This window comes from Pelophylax lessonae (genome assembly GCF_965119305.1).
Source record: "Pelophylax lessonae genome assembly, chromosome: 1".
NCBI classification, from domain to species: Eukaryota; Metazoa; Chordata; class Amphibia; order Anura; family Ranidae; genus Pelophylax; species Pelophylax lessonae.
Window position 1 is genome coordinate 586860378 of NC_138768.1, and position 14711 is coordinate 586875088.

The 14711-nt window shown below is 45.3% G+C and overlaps 1 protein-coding gene across 1 annotated transcript in view; it reads left to right on the forward strand.

The window, feature by feature from the left end:
- The window catches only part of SMARCAD1 (SNF2 related chromatin remodeling ATPase with DExD box 1), a 261584-nt gene that overhangs the window by 57950 nt on the left and 188923 nt on the right, over positions 1-14711 (forward strand). Inside the window, exons 4-5 of the mRNA XM_082268551.1 lie at positions 4770-4932; positions 6878-6944. Of these exons, the coding sequence (XP_082124677.1) occupies positions 4770-4932; positions 6878-6944 (230 nt within the window). The remainder of the gene's footprint in view (positions 1-4769; positions 4933-6877; positions 6945-14711) is intronic.

The window sequence follows — 14711 nt, forward strand, 5'->3', positions numbered from 1 at the left end:
TTGCCTGGTGCGAATCCAGAGGCTTCCCTCCTCGTTCCTTCTCGGTGGCAAGGGTGTTGGCCTTCCTACAAACTGGTGTGGACCAGCGCCTGGCGTGGAAAAAATTCAGTTTTTAGCTAAAAATACTTCCGGGACAGTCAGGGCTAGTGCATTTCAGCAACGATGGCCTCTGAACTGTCCCCTGTTTCACTTACCTTTTAAGAAGAAATACTTGAAAATGTTTTGTCCAGCGCTGCCATCTCAGGTGTGGGCAGTTGAAGCCGGAGCATCCTCTTCGGTGACGTCCCAGAATGCCCTGCACCGGCCCTGCTCGTCACTTCTGGGGCAGGGGCGTCATCCCTGCAATGCTTCTGGGCATGCCCAGAAGCTGTTTAGCAGGGAATGACGCACCTGCCCCGGAAGTGACGCGCAGTGCAGGCGCATTGACTCCTAGGAGCGATGACGCTCGTCTCCCAGGAGTCAATGTAAGCAGGAAGAGACGGCGCGGGCGAGTATATTTTCTTAAAAAACAAGGTAAGTAAATAAACAAAATGTAAACTATCTAATTCTTTTTGATATTATTCCTGTGCGATCTGTCTTCGAGGTCTGCAAGCTTGTTTTTAATCAGGAAAAGGTCGTCTGAGTGTTGTGGGATTCAACCAGGGCATTGTAGGAAACTGCCACTTCAGTAAGTTTGGTTTCCGTGGAGTGGACTCTGTCCTAAGTCATGTACTTCCGCCCTGCATTGCTGTACAGCTGTAAACAGATCTGCATGAAGAGCAGCTCTCACTGCATGCATCATTTCCTTCATAGTTACATCTGAGATAGGCTGGCCGGTGGTCGGAAAGTGGGCAAAAGCGTCAGGCCATGTGTTGGAGGCTGTGAAAAGTACCTGCATGTCGTCTGGTACATCAGTGTGAATCATCCGCCTCCGTGTGCTGGTTTCAATACGCGGTTTTGATTTCAGGGGGCTGTGGGTGGATGGGATGCTGGTTTCCGTAGTCCGTGTCAGCGTCTAATGCCTGCGATCTATGTGAGATTGCATCTGTATCCTCCATTTGCAGTGAGATCATCGGCGTTCCGCCGGACGCTAGAGGCATAGGAGGCGGCGTGGGCGTGGGCGGTCTCCCACCGCCATTTTGCTGGAAACTCGGCGGCTGGAGAGCGGAGAAATAATCGTCCAGTTTCTTCACTGGGAGTGGGTCTGTCCGGTTCCTGTGCATGGCGGATGGCGGAGCGGCTATTCCAACAGGTATGGCGGGTGTCAGCGGTGTCGGATCAGGGCCTGATGTCTCAGTCGGCTTAGTTTTCCCTGGGCGCGCGGCAGAGCAACTTTAGAATGCGGCCATCTTGATGAGCGGTCGCCACGCCCCTTCAACTATCCAATTCTTTTTCAGGGGAAAAAAAAGAAAGCAGATTGGTGCAAAGTTGTTTTCGAGGCCAGAACTGCGATTTAAGTATAAACTTCTGTGGAAACCACATGTAAAATGACAGCTACCGAAGTTCCTGGTGCGATGACCTCGTAAGCCCCGCCTCCTGGCCCCTTACGTCATGTGACCTTGTGGCTTCCTCGTAGCTAAAAAAAAAAAAAGCTTTTAGAGCCCTTGAAGCTGCAAGAACCTTTCAATTGCACCCTTTTTTGAGGTCTTTCTCTGTAGGAATTGGAAACACCTATGCATACCTTTTCACACCCTCCAATTGCTTACTAGAGTTGTTCCCTTTTCCATCTGGGAATCTATTAGTAGTCAACTTTTATTAAGGGGATAACTATGCTAGTAGGGGACATTCCTGTGTTTAAAGACCTTTCCAATGAATGGAAACCCTTTTTTGAACTCTTTTTGGCCAGCCTGGCCCTTCGCCTTATGCTGGCAGTGAATTTAAAAATAAACTATGGCAAAATGGTCAAAAGATCTCTCCACCGTGGCAATTGATTCTTCACTTATGAGTGTGTATAGAGCAAATTGCTGGAGCTTAGGATTTCAGCTGTGAATGACCTGCAGGGAGCACCTTGGCTTGTCTTCTGCATCAGGCTTTTGTCAAGACAGATGTGTAGCTCATTCTGGTTAAAGTGCTGGTCTGTGTGCCTCCCCGTCACCTAGAGCTGCACGATTAATCGTAACAGAATCGAGATCGCGATTCACTCCCCCTGACGATCTTAACATGACACTTGCTCGATTCTTTACATAGCTGTGAGGGAGCAGCTGTCAAAAAAAAAAAAAAGAGCCTCCCACAAAAGCCTATCAGCATTAGTCTCCCACTGAACTGTAAACACAAATGATTACATTGTATCTTTTCTTTCCCTCTGCCGAAGGATAAGTTTAACCTCTTAAAGACTAAACCTTTTTCCTACACTTGTTGCTTGCAAGTTAAATCAGTTTATTTTTCCTAGAAAAGTAGTTAGAACCCCCAAACATTTATATATTTTTTTTTTTTTAGCAGAGACCCTGCAGAATAGAATGGTGATTGTTGTAAATTTTTATGTCACACTGTATTTGCGTAGCAGTCTTTCAAACGCAATTAATACACTTTAATGAATAAAAAAATAAAACAAAACTGTAAAGTTAGCCCATTTTTTTTTTTATAATGTAAAAGATGTTACACAGAGAATCGTGATCTTTATTCCAAGCAAAAAAATTGTGATTCTAATTTTGGCCAGAATCGTGCAGCTCTACCGTCACCTCATAACTGATTATAACATACTTTAACCCTTTGTATCTATGTGCAGGCCACATAGAGGTGAATAATCAACTGTTCGCAAATCGTACACCAACACATATCACTCTTACCTCCAATTAAGGAGATTGTAATGAAACTTTGTTAATATGATAACCTACCAGAATACGGATACGTTTTTCACATTCTCAGAATTGCCTTGTCTTATATTATCCGCCATGATTGCTCTTTTCTTAGTTAAAGCACGGGTTACTATAACCCAACTCTAACTTAAAGACAATGTTCACCTTGTTACATTTTGTTACAAAATAAGTTTGTTTTAATCTAAGTGTACAAGTTGCTTATAGTCACTGTGAACTCTGTTTTTCCATGTTCAATTTCTCAATAAAATGTATGGAAAAAAAGTGCTGGTCTGTGTATCCTGCAACCATAGGGCACCTGCCCCGTATGGTCTTTGAGAGACAGTGTACTTTTCGACTGGTCATTGATATTATTATCAAGGATATTACTGGAGGCAAGAGCACCAGCCTGGCTTGGCACACGTGCATTTGCCTCTCAGAGGTGCTTGGATGCAAGGAGTGATATTCTAGGGGTACAAACTGAATCTTTGCTTTCCGCTCCCTCCTAAGCTCTTCACTTTCTGTGTTTCTGCACAGATAGATCTGTATTTAGTTATTTGAGGTCTTCAGGACCAGGTTGTGTCTGCCATAGTTCTTGTGGCAGGTTTTAGGAGTTGTACTTCAGCTTGATCACTGTACTCTTTTCCAAAGGGAACACCTGCCTCAAACTACCTTCATCAATGGAGTAACCACAGAATCAGAGGTTGGTTAGTGGCAACTGCAGTATAGCTAGTAGTTATTTCATTAGTAGAACAAATACAGAAGACAAATTGAACACGATCAATATAAAAATTACAGCATTGTCGTCAAAGAACATCGTCAATTGTCCAGACCATTCACACCATGACCCAATCAAGATTATTCCTTTCAGCCACACCTAGATCCTCCTACACAATTCCTCAGGCTCATAATACTTATTTATAAGTTACTATAGAAAGGTTTTCTCTCACTGGATCCTAGGTGTAATGGTGGTAATATGGGCTCCGTTTTCATTCCGCTCTGAGCAGACAGCAGTGACTGTCAGTCTGCGCTCGCTGGAGCACCAGGCTAGAGAGGGTTTGGGAGCAGTTGACTATGGCTGTCAGCCGTTTGCTGATAGTCTGGGTATTTTTTTTTGTAATCTTTCTGGCATCTAAGGCTGTTTTCACTATGCAAGGATGTCACCTGGTTTTTGTTTTTTTTACCAGGTGGGGTTGCATTCTCATCAAATGCTAGCATTGAGTGTAAAGTAATTCAGGTATCTCTTGAGCTGCAGGCAGCTTCCAGCCTTTCAGTTGGCCTGTTAGCGGTTGTTTGCTGTGTTTCCCACCCCTATGTTGGATTGCTTTTGGATAAACCAAAGGTGAAAAATGTCCTGTTCCTCAAAGGATGAGGAAGAAATAGGATTTGTGTACTCACTGAAATATTCTTTTCCATTAAGGAATACAGGTTCCAACCATATTTCTTATTGTGCTGTTGGTACTGTTTTACTACAAACCTGAGGCATGGTGGTAGTGGTAGAGAGTTATCCTGGGCTGACCTACAGTTTTGTTGTCTTTACCAGTGTCCAATCCTCTTGTAGGTAGTAGGTTAAAGACTGAGGATTTTCCAGTGTGTACAAAAGTTTTTTGTTTTCCTCAGGACTGGATACTTTTTCAAGTAGAAGTGCCGGTTCACACTAGGGCGACCTGGTCGCCTCACAGGTCGCCGCAGGTCGCCTCCCATAGGGAAGCTGCAGACCCGTTCTAATAGGAGTGACACAAGTCGCTCCGACCTAGAAAAAGGGTCCGGAGCTTCTTTGGGGCGACCCGGAGGCGACAGCCATAGACTTCAATGTTATGAAGTTTGTGACGGCCGCTCCACGGTAGCGGCGCGCTGCTCGCACCGCGACCTCGGAGGTCGCGGTGCGAAGTAGCGTCGCTGCAGTGTGAACCGGCGCTAAAAGTCCCTAATCTGTTAGGTAGCTGTGGTTTTCATATGAACCTACTCATCTAAAACGTTGTCCTTTTTTTGTTAAAGGAATGGGGTTTCGGAATCTGCCACAGATGATTCAGCAGATGAATGCCCTCCTCCCAAAACGACTACTGCAACAAATAAATCTCAGGTTAACGATGGGACCAAAGATAAACTCCAAAAGCTTCAAGAAATCTTCCCTCAAAGGACCAGTGAAGAACTATTGCAAGTAATGTGGTGCAATTAAAATCTAGCCTGATTGTGTTTTTTTTTTCCATATTTAAGAAGGTATCCTATTAAACAAAAAGGAAACCTATCCTTGCAAGGTCACCAGATGCTTGAGAAACTTATATGTAAATACATAGCATACTGACCAGGTCAGTTTTCTCTCCTGTTGTAAGCTTGTTTGCAGTGACTGACTTTGCTACCCAATGATAAATCAAAATTTGGTTCACTCACTGACCCAAGGCTCAGGCTAGGTTCACAGTTGAAATGCCTTAGAATAAAGTATAAACATTCCTGGTTTATCTAGTAAAGGGTTCATGACCAGGCCATTTTTTTTTGCAATACAGCAGTGCGTTATTTTAACTGACAATTGCTTGGTCATGTGAGGCTGTACCCAAATAAATTTTGTAATTTTTTCCCCCCCCACAAATAGTGCTTTCTTTTATCACCACTGCCATTTTTATTTTTTGCACTACAAAGGCCTACAATTAAAAAAAAATAAATAAAAAAAGTTTAACTTTCTGCTATAAAACCTATTCAATAAAAAAGGTGAAGAAAATCAAATTTGTTTAAAAATGTTGGTAAAAAAAATTGCAAATAAGCGTATGTTGATTGGTTGGCGCAAAATTTATATGAACTATGGGATATTTTTACTAGTATTGGCGACGATCAGTGGCTTATTGCGGGACTGCAATATTGCGGCTGACATTCTGACACGTTTTTGGGAAACAGTGACAATAATACAATGATCAGTGCTAAAAAAAATATGCACTGTCACTGTACAAATGACACTTACTTGGTAGGGGTCCTCAGGGGCAATCAAAGGGTTAATTGTGTACCTATCCAATCCAGTGTTTTTATATGAACTGTTTGAGGTGCTTTTACTAGGGGAAAGAGACAATTTTTACACTGTTTTGCAGGGACACAAACTCCATCCCTTCCTCCTGTCAGACCGGCTATCTGCCTTGTATACATAGGCAGATCGCAGACCTGAGTCGCTGCCTGATTGGCGGGTACCAGGCATTGGGTACCTGGCACCCCCTATTCGGAAGTGCGAGATCGTGTGTGTGTGTATATATATGTGTGTGTGTGTGTATATATATATATTTATATTTATATTTTAAAATGTGTGTGTGATCCGGCACACAGCTGCCACCGTGTAGCAGTAAAACTGCTATAGGGTAGATGGGAAGCAGTTAAAGACCTAGTTCACCAAAAAATTTCCTATGCAAGTAAGGTGTGTGTAGATAAAAACAAACCATTTTTATACATCCTTAAGCCTGACTGAAATCCTCCCAGAGTTGGCACCATCCCACCCTGTCTTGTTGCTAGGACTTTGCTAAGACACTCTCCCAGCCATTACTGCTTACCTGCACCATCATAAAAGCCAGCATTTTCTCTAAAACAAACACCATCACGTGTGCTTTCTCTTCCCTGACTCAGGAGCTTTGAGCTCAGCTTTTGACATCTTATGTGATGGTGGGAATGAACAGTAACAGCTGTGTGTGGTGTGTGTTTGTTTTTTTTTTTTATTTTTTAAGCAAAATAATAATATATCCTATTAGACCCCGTTCACACTGGGGCGACCTGTCAGGCGACCTGGTCGCCTGACAGGTCGCCGTAGGTCGCCTGCCATAGAGAAGCTGTGGACCCGTTCTAATAGGAGCGACACAAGTCGCTCCTAATTAGAAAAAGGGTCCGGAGCTTCTTTGGGGCGACCCGGAGCGACCTGCATAGACTTCAATGTTATGAAGTCCGTGCCGGCCGCTCCGAGGTCGCGGTGCGAGCAGCGCGCCATGACCTATGAGGTCGCCCCGGCAAGTCGGATCGCCCCAGTGTGAACGGGACCTTATTTAGAAAGGTCAAACTATTTAAATTCATGTAGATAAACATATTACTATAGTGTTACATTTGTTGCAACTTTCAACCCATGTTTAATATTATTACAGCTAATTCAATCCACAGACACATTGGAAGATGCTGTAGCTGCTGGTATAGCTCGCTTTGATGATAAGGGTATGTCCTATTTTTTTTTTATTATGCATTCGATTTTTCAATTTTGATTTTAAACATACACAAACAGTTGACCTTAGTGGTGGTAAACCAGAGCAGGCACTGAAATCCCCAAAATGCTGTACAAAAATGTATTCAGTGTATGCAATGCTGCAAAAAAACTGTCAGACTGGTCATATAGTAGATAGTTGGACACTGTTGATATGCTGCAGGAGTTGCTGAGAGACTTGAGACATATTTCTAAAGTGGTAAGAGACTGCAAACTTGCCTCTAAAAAATAAATGCTGGTCCCACATTTTATATTCCACATTGCAATACCCATCGTAAAAAATCTGAGCAAAAAAACAAAGAAAATAAACAAAAAACCTAAGCGTTATTGATAATAATCAAGACAGTCTAAGGGCTATTTCACACGGAACGGACCACATTGCGATCCGCTCCGGCGTTTTTTTTTTTTTCACGGAGCGGGTGACACTTGTGTCATCCGCTCCGTATGTCCGCATATCATCCCATACGTTTGCGGATGATATACGGACATAATGTATGTCTATGGGCATTGCGGATGACACCGCTGACATCCGATTTTTGCATCCGTTCCGTTTTTTAAACGGAACAAAAATAGGGTTCTGTTCCGTTCCAAAAAAGGAACAGAACTGAAAGGACGAAAATCGGATGTCAGCGGATGGTCATCCGCTGACATCCGCAATGCCATTGACATACATTATGTCCGTATATCATCCGCAAAAAAAAATAGGATGATATACGGGCATGCAGGACGCCTGTGTGAAAGGGCCATAATGGATTTTTTCCTTCACTGACCCTGAGGTAAGCACCTAGGATGGGAAAACTTGCTATTGGCCCCACAGTTTCACAAAACGGTCATACAGCATAGTTACCATTATGATTCTGCCGCTATTCATCTTTACTGTTTCCTGTTTCTCTCTAATGGGATCATGAGGGAGTTTGTCAGAGGAAAGCTCACAAGCACCGCATCCCATCAGTTTAGAAATGGGACACAAGAAAACATGCTCCCGTCAGGCGCTGGTATTTTTAAGGAGCCAATAACCCAATTTCAGACACACACATAAAAATATATAATCTTTTGTTTAAATATATAGATGTAGCAAAAAGTACATATATACACAAGGACATGTTATAAAATTACTAGATCAGGTTGTTACAGATGTTGACAAATGAGATCAACTGTTAGTAGTAAAAGTGGGGTGAAAATCACAAAATGTTTTGCCAATTCGACTTCTTCAGGGAATATTATCACACCTAGATGGATAAATTTTGAATATGGTCATTGTAAACGGAGATAAGTATTTATTTCAACTGGGCGGCACAGTGGTGTAGTGGTTGGCACTTTAACCTAGCAACAAGAGGGTCGCTGGTTCGAATCCCAACCACGACACTACCTGCCTGGAGTTTGCATGTTCTCCCTGTGCCTGTGTGGGTTTCCTCCGGGCACTCCGGTTTCCTCCCACACTCCAAAGACATGCTGGTAGGTTAATTGGATCCTGTAAAAAAAAAAAAATTGGCCCTACTATGTATGTATGTATGTATGAATGTGAGTCAGGGACCTTAGATTGTAAGCTCCTTGAGGGCAGGGACTGATGTGAATGTGTAATGTATATGTAAAGCGCTGCGTAAATTGACAGCGCTATATAAGTACCTGAAATAATAACTGGTAACAAATATACAAAATGCAACATATAGAAAATTCAAAAGGAGTATATACAAAATAAGTACAGATTGACTGAGAGGCATCTTCCTGCTGTTCACCATTGATAGGCATACTGATCCAAAGGAAGGAAAGTCCAAAAAATCCATGTTTAAATATTTAGCGAACATAAAGAAAAACACACACGACGTGGATGTGGCATTCATGTGCTGGCCGTAGGAGGGGAGAAACAGATGTGTCCCCACTACTAACCATGTACTCTGTGTTACATGGTAAAATAGGAATAAGCCATTCCCCACACTAACCCAGTATCAAGGGAGTGTATTTGATACTAATTGAAAGCAGTATAAGTTCATTAGCATAATTTTATTACATATTGGGAATCTATACAATAATGGGATAATATGGGCACATTAAAATATAATTAAATAAGGTAGATAAAATACTTGCCAGAATATTCATATGCTTCAACTAAGGGATCATTAATCCCCTATAGAACCACTATTTAAATTACATTTTAGTGGAGGACAAATCCTCTACAGATCTAGTAATAAAACGAGAGGATATAAAGGTTATTTAATTTGGTAAAAAGGGGGACAGATTGCTGAAAAACAGTCACCCACCTGCAGGGTTTCACCTTCTGCTGTTTGTGGACCACGTCTGTGCCCCAGTTTAGACGCCGATGGAATGAGCTGACTAGAGGGGCTTCTGAAATGCTCCTCACACCACGCCCAGCTTGATTACGCTGTGGAGTGGCACAGACCCCAAAGAGGATACCCAATGGAACCCCTGGGCTGCAGCGCCAGTCCTGTGTGGCGGATGCATGCGCGCCACAGGCAAAGCCCAGGACGCATGCATGCTCGTCTCATGCGTACTCTGATGCCACAGGGTCCCGACGCCACGCAAAACCAAGGCAATGAAGGTGCACGTGGATCAGACACACCCTGGCCCCCAACGAACAGGAACCCAGGTATGCCCACGGAACGCCCGCGTGCTGGGTCAACCTCTTCCCCCATTTGAACGAGCAACAACTCCCTTCGTTCCCTTCAAAGAATGTCACAAGGGGACAATGAAGGATAATCTAAACCGGAAAGCCATCTAGTGGTTAGTGAAAAAAAAATGAAAATAAAATAAATGAAAATGTGAACCCCCCTTATGCAGTTAATTCACACCATATGTGTTGCCACACTTTGGACTATAGTTTTCAATTGGAAGAAAAATTCTGTACCATTCTCACAGATCTTATCAAGAATTGAAGAAATTAGAGGGCGTGGCTTCCGCCGGAGTGAATGGCCGCTTAGAGCTCCCGCTCCACTAGCCACCACGGACACTGCCCGCACCTACGGCTCCCGACCGACTGCCGGAACCCCGCATTGAGCCAGCCTGCCTCCCGAGCTCCGCAGAGCCGATGACCCGCCGCAAGAAAGACCCCGGCCAGCTTAATAAGCTGGAGGGCTTCTTCCTCCACGCTGCCCCTGGTCTCCAGAAAGATGGCGGCGGCAGACCGCGCCATCCCACGAGCCGCAACTTGCAGAGCCAGCAGCAGCCGCTGACATCCTCCTCTCACCCCACACGGATGGTGGCAAACCCTGATAGCGGGACATCATCTGGCTCCACATCACCGCCTTCTCCTCCTTTGTCCCCATCTTCCAGGAGCCCAGTCAAGAATAGACCCAGGACGGCCTCCCCTCCTAGACCTCTACAACACCCAGGTATGCATACCTCCTTGTCCCCCTCTGCTCCACTGACTGTCTCCCAGGCTGCTCCGGACCCTTTCGCTACCTTTCCTTCTGGGGACCAACCTGTCTCTGTCTCTCTCATCAAGGACATGCTCCTTACTCTAAAAACGTCCATGCATGCAGACATGATGGCATGCATGCATCAGTACAAAACTGAGGTACAGACCCTGGGCTCCAGAGTGGACACTGTGGAACGTGCAGTTTCTACACAGGCATCCTCCTATAATGATGGATGCCTTTAATGCACAAAGGGATGACATTCATTGGTTGAAAAACAAGGTGGCTGATCTGGAGGACCGTTCCAGAAGGAACAACGTCAAGATCCGCGGCATTCCAGAATCGGTTCCTCCAGACCAACTGTTGCCCTATGTTACTACCCTTTTCCAAACCATACTGCCCACTGCGTCAGCCTCTGACCTCCTGATTGATAGGGTCCACAGACTTTCAAAGCCATCTTTCATCGCGGGGGACCTACGCAGGGATGTGTTGCTGAGAGTCCACTTTTACCACATAAAAGACCAACTTATGAGGGCTGTCCGTAACGCACCATCCCTGCCGGCTCAGTACCAAAGCCTCCAATTGTTGCCGGATCTCTCTAGGCACACGCTCCAAAGTAGACGTAACTTAGCCACCATCACTAAGGCCTTATGAAACAACAACATCCCCCACAAATGGAGATATCCGGCCAACCTGCTTATCACGCATGGAGGCTCCACTGTCCTGATCCGGACCCTTGAGGAAGGCCTATCAGCTCTACGGTCATGGAACATCATTCCACTCCCTGAGTCGGGCTCTGCTATACCACCGCATCCTGTACACCAAGAAGAACCTTGGCACCTGGTCTCTCGGAAACGCTCGGCCAAATCTAAGTGAAAACGGTCGGGACTCACCCCATCTTCAGGATTATACGACATGTCAGTGTCCTAGGCCTTAGGATGTTTCACTCCTATATGGCCCTCCAGTCTGTTTGCGACAGCTTTGACTGTTCCCGGATTGCTGAGACAATCCTTTTCTTATTCCTGTTCCTCCTGGTTTTATCCCCGGTTTATGTCCGTCATCCCCTGATCCTCACTCCATATCCACTGATGCCTTGGGCAATTTCTTGGTTGTCGAGTTACCCTATTACAGCACGCCTCGCACGACTCTCTGATGCCTTTTGTACAGTCGCACTGCACCTCAACTTCACCGCCCTTCCCCTTCGACCACCATGACTGTAAAGTGTCTAACCATTAACGCTAATGGCCTGAACCATCCGGCCAAACGGCACTCCCTATGGAGAGAAGTGCGTGACAGCAAGGCGGATATAGTTGCGGTGCAAGAAACGCACTTTCAGTCCAACAACCACCCCCCCTGCCTACATAGGAACTTTCCCCACGTCTTTCTTGCCAACGGTCCAGACAAAAAGGCGGGAGTGATGCTGGCTTTGAGGGACACCCTGACCTTCCACCTAAAATCTTCTATTACAGATCCTTCTGGACGCTACATCATCCTTACTTGCGATGTCAACAACATTCCCTTGACGATTGTGACACTATATGCCCCAAATACTCACCAGCTTCGTTTTCTCCGCAGGTTACTTAAACCAGTCCACAGGATTAAGTATGGGCATTTATTGATGTGTGGCGATTTCAACTTAGTTGTCGACCCTGGGCTGGACTCCTCGTGTCCTTCCGAGGGCCAACGCGTCTCTTTGAGTTCTTTGTTGAGTTCAGAACGTTTGTTCGACGTTTGGCGATGCTTTCATGCATCCGAGAGAGACTACTCGTTTTATTCCAATCGCCACCACTCTTACTCTCGCATTGACTTGTTTTGTCGCTGATTTCTATCTCCTGGAGAAGTCCACCTCCTCGATGGTCAGGGATATTACATGGTCGGATAATGCTGCAGTTGAACTGACCATCGAGGAGGGGACACCGGTTCGGATGACCTTCCTCTGGAGATGCGACAGCAAGATCTTGCAGAGCACCCCCTCCCAGACGCATATCAAAAAGCATCTTAGTGAATTTTTCAAATTCAATACGAACTCTGTCTCGGACCCTTGGGTGCTGTGGGCCGCACACAAGGCCTTTATTAGGGGTGTGTGCATCCAACAGCAGGCGAGGGCGAGGAAGCAACATCAAAAGCGGGTGACAGATGTCCTATCCCAAATTCATACCCTGGAATCTTTAAATAAACAGTCTCCCTCGGATGCTCATTCATCCACGTTGACACGTCTCAGGCATGATCTTCGCTTATTGTTTTTGGAGCAATCGGATAGACTTCTCAACCACCTTAAACAGTCCCATTATACACAAGCCAATAAGGCAGGCAAACATCTGGCTTCTAGGGTCAAACAGAAGCAGGCTAAAACCCTTATCCCTTTTTTATTAGACGCGTCCTCTGCACAAAAGGTGTCTCACCCCCAAGCTATAACTGACGCTTTTGCTGACTTTTATGCCTCCTTGTATAACCTCAAAGACTGTCCTGACGAGGGCCAACCCACTGACCATGCCATTAATCGTTTTTTACGATCTCTCACTCTACCCTCCCTTACGGATGCCCAACTTCACTCTCTGAACCTGACCATCACCGTGCAAGAAGTCTTGGACGTTATAAAGACCCTACCTAAGGGTAAATCCCCAGGCCCTGATGGTCTCATCAATGAGTACTACCAGCAATTCGCGCACACCCTAGCCCCTCATCTGGTTGAGGTCTTCGCGAAAGCTACTGCTAGTGGCTCCCTCCCACATGACATGCTCAAAGCCTACATTTCCACCCTCCCAAAGCCGGGTAAGTACCCTACGACCCCTGCTAATTTTCGCCCGATCTCCCTCCTCAACTCGGACGCCAAACTCTATGCCAAAATTATAGCCAAGCGCCTTCAATGTGTATTGCCCACTCTCATAGGGTCAGATCAAATGGGGTTTATGCCAGGCCGCCATACATCCGACGCTACTAGAAGAGTCCTAGACGTTACCAACTATGCAAATCTCCACAAAATCCCTTCAGTCTTATTGACTATAGATGCGGAAAAGGCCTTTGACAGGGTCCATTGGGGATATATGTACTCTACCCTGAGAAAATTCGGCTTCTCCGGTCCCATTCTCATGGCCATTTCCGCACTATACTCAAACCCCTCGGCTCAAGTCAACACCTCTGGTGTCCTCTCAAAACCGTTTCACATAACGAACGGCACTAGGCAAGGTTGCCCACTATCCCCTTCTTTATTTAACCTTATCATTGAACCCCTAGCGGAATCTATTCGGTCCAACCCTGCCATATCTGGTTTTTCTATTGAGAACACACACCATAAGATAAGTCTATTTGCGGATGACATCATCCTCATGTTGACGGACACTGCTCTATCCTTACCTGCTGCTTACAGCGCTCTTCAGTCCTTTAGTGATATTTCCTACTATAAACTCAATGCGGCAAAATCCTCGGTTTTAAACTTGGGAGTTGATAGAACAAAATGCCATCTACAAAAAATAATCCCCATTCCCTGGTCCTTGGATTAGTATTCATTACCTTGGTATAGATGTCACCTCCACCCCCTGCACATTGCTCCCCGTTTAACTTACGACAAATTCTTAAGAAAACTACGGCCACTCTACAACATATACAGAAAACAGAGCTAACATGGAGCGGGCGCCTTGCAGCTTACAAAATGATAGTTCTCCCGCAAATTCTTTACCTGTTCCGGAACTTACCCATTCCCTTCCCATATACTAGCCTCTCTTTGTTTACTAAACAACTCCATAAATTTCTATGGGAGGGCAAACGCGCTAGGTGTGCATCCTCTCTTCTCCATAAACGAAAGCAATGGGGTGGAGCGGGCCTACCTGACATCCCCGCTTACTATTGGGCAATTACTCTATCCCAAACTAAATTGTGGTTTCAAGACTCTTCACCTCCACTTTTGGGTAGATTTGGAAAGGGGTATTGCCCCTACCAAAAACTTACGCCTACTCCTCCTCAGCGATAAGTGGCTACAATGGGACATGAGGATGCTTCCTCTACCCATGCAAGCTTCATTGAAGGCATGGCGCAAATGCACCCCCCATATATTCGCAGTGAACATCCTCCCTTCCACATCCATGCCTATTTCTCTATTAGCCACACATATCCCGGACCTCCCTGTCCAGACCCTCTGACATCATGGTCTGCTGGATATTTCACAGTTTTTTACAGGCGGTCGAGTGCTACCCAGTGCCACTTTGTTGCAAACTTACAATTTTCCGCCCTCTTTTTCCTTTCATATTCTGCTTATCCGACACTTTCTATCCCTGCATCCACTCAAAGAGATACTGATTGATAGACGACTATGGGACACATACACCACCTGTCCAAAAAACCCCAAACGCCTCT